This window comes from Trematomus bernacchii, unplaced genomic scaffold, assembly GCF_902827165.1.
Source record: "Trematomus bernacchii unplaced genomic scaffold, fTreBer1.1, whole genome shotgun sequence".
NCBI lineage: Eukaryota > Metazoa > Chordata > Actinopteri > Perciformes > Nototheniidae > Trematomus > Trematomus bernacchii.
This window is the reverse complement of record NW_022987714.1, coordinates 20,176,785-20,183,907: the sequence shown is the minus strand read 5'-3', so window position 1 is coordinate 20,183,907 and position 7,123 is coordinate 20,176,785. Positions and strand designations below refer to the sequence as shown.

Sequence of the window (7,123 nt, the reverse complement as noted above, 5' to 3'; positions counted from 1 at the left end):
GTAATCATACATCCTGTCATGTACACAGCTAAAGTTGGGATACCGTGTTGGGATACCTTTGTTATCATGTTGTGGGGATTGTCCACAGTATTGAGTATGTAAGTCGCTTTGGATAAAAGCATCTAAAAGTGACATGTAATGTAATGTTACTCTGATATTGGAAGAGTACATTGAATATTTTCCCAACATAAATAAAAAAACGATGTGTGTGTGTCTAAAATGTGCAGGCTTTGCAAAAATAATAGTCGTTCACAGATGGCTCCCGAACACATGTCATGTGGTACCACAGAGTGCACCCAGTGCACTCAATCTTAAAAGAAACAGAAAAAACACATGTTAGAATATTGACAAACCTTTTTTTTAAGGTTAACATCACTCATCCAGAGTAAGCAGTAATAAAGTGGTTTACATTGAATTAAACAAGCAATGTATAGGTTGGGATCTTAGCTGTTATCCTTTCTGTTTAGAGTCCGTGCTCAGAAGTTTCTTCAACTGCTCCAGTGTCCTCCCATAGTGCAAAGACATGCAAGTTTGGTGAATTAAAGTAAACATTTTCAATACCTGTTATAGTGAGTGTTCACCCAGTGATGTAGAGGTAACCAATCCAGGGTGTATCCCAGTCTTCCAGCCAAATGTTGGTCAGGAAATTAATACAACTTCTTACCCATTGGTCACCCTTAGGCCCTGAGTTAAGTTCCCCACATATATATATATATATATATATATATATATATACACACACACACACACACACGCACGAGTAAATGTTACCTTGCAAATGAACACACCGCATGAAGTTGAATCCTGCTGGATAGGGTGAGTGATGGTTGTGCAGGCCCATCCCCCAACTGAAGGTCTTTTTTTCCGGACCAGCGATCTACACAGGAAACAGATAGATTGGGTTTTATATATAAGCCCAAGTAAGATACTTTTATAAGTCAAGAAGAGCTGAATGTTCACACATGACAATCTAATGGTATTCAAGTAAACAGTAGTAATCAGGAAAATGATTTATGTGGCTTTGTGTTGCTCCCCCTTAATATAATCCAAAATCATGAATATGTCTAGTAAACACATTAGAGCTTATATTTTATTCACCTTGTTAAATCTTTGCATCGGCTTAACTGCTTTTCCTTGGCCCCAAATGGGTCCAAGAACAGTGACCTGTTCTCGTTCAGATACATGATCTATGGAAGTGCAAAGAAAGTATTAAAGTGTTAAATAAATAAAAATGTCTTGACCATCAACATTTTAGATTACTTACAATGAGGGTCCAGTGTGCCCCGTCACAGACAGCTCCGGCTGCCACCTCATGTTTTGACAAGTCCAACTGAAAAATATTTGTACATACATCAGTACATATGTTCAAATAAACACTTATTTCTAGTCCTACTCACCTTTCTTAACCTCTTAAGGACTACGGTCCCCCCATTGGACCCCTCCCACCGTTTTTTTTTTTCGAGACAATGTCTCAGGGCTTCTTAACATTTATGAAACTATTAATGTGTAGCACCAGATTAACGGGAAGAATCTCAGCTAACTGAAGATATGAACCATTTTTACCAAAGAAAACGCAAGGGTAATACCAAGCCTCTGAATTAGCACTAAGCGAAAAAATGCTAACGCACTTTAGCACACAACTCAAGATAAAGATACCCTTATTACTTATCGTAGCTGCACATACAATATATCTGAGACTCGACAGATTATATGGTTATAGTCTCATCACTGAGCGATTCGAACTTGCGACAGGGGAAGCAAACACAGACATCACAACACGTACCTTTACGGAGCTTTTACGGCAGATCGTCTCACCGTAGCTGTCAATCTGATCAAAGGACGTGTTCAATGGCAGTAAAACGGAAAAAGAAAAGGCTACAACTGTTGATCCATAGGTTAATAATGTATCTGTGCCTTTGAAAAAATTATTTATAATCCATAATTCCATTTTTATGTAAAAATCGGAGCGAAATAGTTTGCTGCTAATGGTAGCCACCAGAGTGTATGCAGCTTCCGGTTTTGGTCACGCGTCACTCTCACTCCTTATTTGTTAACGTGTTGGTGTATATAGAACTTTCCCTCGATTCCATTAGCCGCGTTCACACCAAGTACTTTCCTGTACTTAGTTCCGGCACTAAGAGCCCCGGCACTTTTAACCCCAGGGCACTTAGTACAGATCGCGTTCACACCGGAGTACTTTTCCCTGAGGGAAGATTACGCAAATGAGCCGCTGACGTCACTTCTTCTTCTTCTGCTTTGGCTTTACTGGCAGGCCACAAACCACTTCACGGCGAGTACAGTAGGTGGCGGTATGCACCTTAAAGTTGTTTGCAATCCGCTACAAAACAAGACAAGAAGAAGAAGAAAAACTTCCCGCGTATGCTGTCTGTTGTTTACCTTCCGACCACAGACATGATGGAGATGGAGTCGACTGAAGTTGTGCTGTTTGTGCTCATGTTATACAGCTTTGTAACTTCGTTAATGCGGCCTGAGCCAGAGCCTGAGCCTATTAGGCGTCCGACACAAATCCGGAGCCGCCACACGTCGAATGCTATAATCGCAAAGTTTCTTCAGCATCAAAGGCAGTTTAAAAGCCTTAGGAAAAGGATTGGCCGACGGAAAGCACACATGACTGCCATGTTTCACCGTAGGATGGCTGATGACGATGAGCGTTTTCACGCCCTAAGAACAGCAAATTATTAATACTATCTAATGTAGGATTTGTGGAGTTATGTAGAGCTAATTTGCGTCGTGTCCCGCGCTCTCTCTGGGTGAACAATAGAACCTCAGCCTGGTGGGAGAAGGTGGTGCCGACGTACACCGATGTGCAGTGGATCCAAGATTTCCGAATGTCCAAGCACTCTTTCCAATACCTCTGTAGTCGCCTGGAAGCAACGTTGGGGAGAAGCGACACCAACTTCTGGGAGTGTGTCCCTGTGGCTAAAAAAATCGCCATAGCACTGTGGAAACTTGCGACCAACTCTGAGTACAGGACCATCTCTCATTTGCTTGGAGTCGGCAGATCTACAGTGTGTTACTGTGTGCACGAGTTCTGCTCCTCTGTTGTGAGCATACTCCTTTGTGAGTTCATGCCATGGCCGAACGCTGAGAAGTTAGAGGAGATGGCGTTATTTTTTGAGCGCAGATGGGGTGTGCCACAGTGTGTAGGTGCAGTAGATGGATCACACATCCCCATTCTGAGACCAGAGGAATACCACAACGAGTATTTCAACCGCAAAGGCTGGCACTCGCTCGTCCTGCAGGGTGTTGTGGATGGTAGAGGCCTCTTTTGGAATGTTTTTGTTGGCTTACCAGGTAGCATGCATGATAGCAGAGTGTTTGGCATGTCATCACTGTGTAGTTTTGTGGATAAGGGTGGTCTACTTCCTCATGTAACAAAGAATATTGGTGGACATGATGTGGGTTACTATATCCTTGGTGACTCAGCCTACACCCTGCAAAGATGGCTGATGAAACCTTTCCAAGGAAGGCTCACACCCGAGCAACTTGTGTACAATCACAAAACAAGCCGAGCACGAGTGGTGGTGAACGCTTTTGGCAGACTGAAGGGCAGGTGGCGGTGCTTGATGAAAAGAAACGACTGCAAGATGGACAAGATCAAAATCCAGGTGGCAGCATGTTGCGTATTACATAACCTTTGTGAAAGTAATGATGATGAGTACAGGGACGAATGGACTGCCTTACCGGCGACCCAGCTTGATGGGCCAGCGCCAGCCATTGCCGAGGCTGGGGGGCAAGACACACGCACAGCCCTTATGAGGCATCTGAACAGCGTGTAAATTGTACATTGTAAACAATAAATGTAAACATTGACAATAAAGCTGATCATTTGTACAGTGCTTTTGTTTCTCTCTTTCATTTTGCAGTCAAGACAGGCAACATTACAATAGTGTAATAGTAGCCAAAACTAACATACATGTTAGTAACTAAAGTGTCAGTTGTACATGTCAGTAAACATTGTCAATATAAAATAAAGTGTCAGTTGTACTATATAATAACAGTAATAACAATATAAAATAAGGATCTGTTTAATCGCCATGTCGGTTTTCTTTATTGCACTCTCAAGACATAACATGAAATAGAACAATTTTTATGTCGTAACTCTTCTATTATACGGCTCTGCTGTCAACAAATCTTGAAAACGGAGACGAGGGGAATGTAGAAATTGGTAAATAACTTCAGAAATGTATTGATAATTGTTCTGCTTTTTAATGTAAACTTGAATTCATAGTAAACTAGCTGCTTTTGAGCACTTTACTTTTTACATGGGCCATTTTTAACGTGACGTGACTGTATTCAAACTAAGTCACCATCTACCCCTAGTTTCATTTGGTGCATCAAAGTCTTTATTTTGCCCTATGATGATACTAACCTAGCATTCACAACCCTAGTTTTTTTATGGTTTCATTTTGGAAATAAAAACATAAAAAATGGAAACATACATGTTATTTTTGGCCCATAGTGGACTCCATGTTGTGTTGTGTGAAATGGGGGGGAATTAAAAGTTTAGGTCAAATATTTAAAATGATATAAATTATCATATTTGTGTATGTGCCGCTGCCATTCCTCCACAAGGTTGCAACATTGATGATAAATAAAGCTTTGCCAGTTTATAACCGATGAAACATGATGGTATCAGAATAATCACTTACATGTGATGTATAGGATGCTACACAGGTCACAAAAGATAAAGTGTCAGAAATAAGCAAGATACAGGATCTGTTTAATCGCCATGTCGGTTTTCTTTATTGCACTCTCAAGACATAACATGAAATAGAACAATTTTTAATGTAAATAAAGTGTCAGTTGGACATGTCAGTAAACATTATATATAAAATAAAGTGATAACAGTAATAACAATATAAAATAAAACGGTCCCCGGTGTGGGGATAGTCTCAGCAGCATACACACCTTAGTGCAAAGTTGTGTGTCGTGTGTCAGTATTTACAAAAACTATACCAAATAAACTAAACTTAACTAACTATGCCTAAAGGCATAGGCTCAGCAGCAGACATTAACAGTGGCCACTAAAGGGAGGAAGACCTGTTGGCTGTCACTAGCTGGGAAAGCACTTCCAGAAACCCAGTGTTAAATGCAGCTTGTCGCTCATCCTGCCGCTCCTGGCGCAGCTCCTGGCGTCACTCGCGCTGCGCCGACGCTTCCTCATGGCGCAGCGCCCACACTTCATCCTGGTGCCGCTGGCGCTCCATCTGCTGCTGGAACAGTTCTGCCTGGCGCTCCATCGAGGTGAGCATTTTGGCCTCCGTTTCCTGGGCCTGGGTGAACTGCACCACTTGATCTCCGCGCAGCGACTCATTCACCACGGCACGCCGGTCCTCCAACGCCTGGACGGTCTCGAAGAAAAGTGCATCCTGTGTCCGCTTTCCTAAGAGGGGAAAATAAGCAAGATACAAGATCAACAACCAGAGACAATACATCATGTATTTTTTAGCTGCCTGGATTATAACAGACAAAGACTCATTCTGATAACTGCACTGGAACAACTCAACATCAAGGACATGGATTTCAAGTCAATATATGAAAGTAAATCAAGAAATGAAGCAAACAAGCTGATCTTCAAATTCTTCAAAAGCACTGGTCTGAGGACAAGGATTTAATAAATCAACAGTAGGTGGCGATATATGCTCCAAGTGGAAGCGATTTCTTACCGGAAGTCATGTGACCTCTAGCCCGGATGTTTACAATGTTTGTGAGAGAGTAAAAAGGCGCGAAAATTTGTAAATGCTGGTCTAGGCGAATACGTTTTCACGCTGTTTCATAATTGTACCAAGAAGGAAATAAACATGATTGTGAACATCAGTTCCATGCGTAACGTTCTTTCAAGACAAAGTTACAGTGTGTGTACCTTTGCGTTTGGTTGCCGGTAAGGGAGACGAGCAAGCGCTCTGATCTTCAACGCCAAGCTCGCTTGTTTCCAATCCCGAGAGTTGCTGATTTTCCTCGCCTGAAACACACGATTAGTGCCATGAGTTAGTGAAGCAAATTACAGAAACACTGCACAGTTATTCACTAGTCAAAACGTTTTCATAGCGGCCGAGAATATCTAGCTAGCTAGATGTTATTAGCCAGCTCGGGGCCAGTGTTAGCTAGTTCAGCCTAGCATGGCTAGCTTGATCTACTGAGCAAATAAAAGTACATCTGAGACCATTGTTGTGCAGATTAAAACCCCAGTGCATGTAGTTGCTCTTACCTTCGTCGTGGTCGCCCTCTAAATCCGCCGTTGGAGCGGCCTCCGATGCCATACTGCCCGAATCAAGGCTCGATGCTGTACCTGTGAATGATGGTCTGTGGCCTAGCAAAACATCCAAGCGGTCGAACCATTTAGTGGTCCTCCGGTCGTTACCACTTTTATTGTTCCAGTCTTTAGTTTTTTTGTAGTCCTGGCGGAGTTTCTTTATTTTCAGCCGGCATGCCATGGCGCTGTGCACGATTCCCATCTCGAGCAACAAGTTAGAACAACGATCGAACATCTTCGAATTGGGTACTGGCTTCAGCAGCATTCCCTGCGTCGCGTCCTCGGCGTAGATGTCCAGAAGCGCTGATACCTCCTCATCACTCCATCGCTCCGATTTCCTGATGTTTGCCATAATTTAACTGCGTTAAAAAACAAACTACTCTCTCCGTCGGTGCGCTGGGGTTTTGTAGCGAGGAAAAACAATGGCGGCTCTACAAAACATTTTCACAGTTGTACGGGGCGTGGTTTGCAATTCGCCCAGCCAATCAGCACTGGGGCACTTTTCACCCACAGGAAAGTACGATCTCTCAGCGGGCTCTAAAAACGGGGGTAAAAGTTCCCGAGATTAAGTACGATTTTTGGTGTGAACGCGACATAAGGGGTACTAACGGAACTAAATGCGAAAAGTACGGTGAAAAGTACTCCGTGTGAACGCGGCTATTGGCTCTAGCGGTTATAAAGAGATTTCATTCATCAAAATCGACCAAGGGGGGCCAGAGATGGGTAAAATCCACCCAAATGAGTGGTTTCTTTTGGCTAAATCTCTCTAAAAAGGTCAAATTTCACTTGTTTTGCATCAATCTTGATACAGGGTACTTATTATATGTTGTACTTTGGATTCCTAAA

General features: G+C 42.6%; 1 protein-coding gene across 1 annotated transcript; it reads right to left on the bottom strand.

Moving 5' to 3' along the window:
- Positions 1-305: 305 nt before the first annotated feature.
- LOC117491960 lies at positions 306-6,629 on the bottom strand. The gene is made up of 5 exons (XM_034142117.1): positions 6,233-6,629; positions 5,888-5,986; positions 5,298-5,407; positions 772-877; positions 306-310 (listed from the first exon to the last, which is right to left on the bottom strand). The coding sequence occupies exons 1-5, from the start codon at positions 6,627-6,629 to the stop codon at positions 306-308; spliced, it is 717 nt and encodes a 238-aa protein (XP_033998008.1).
- Between the last annotated feature and the right edge of the window lie 494 nt (positions 6,630-7,123).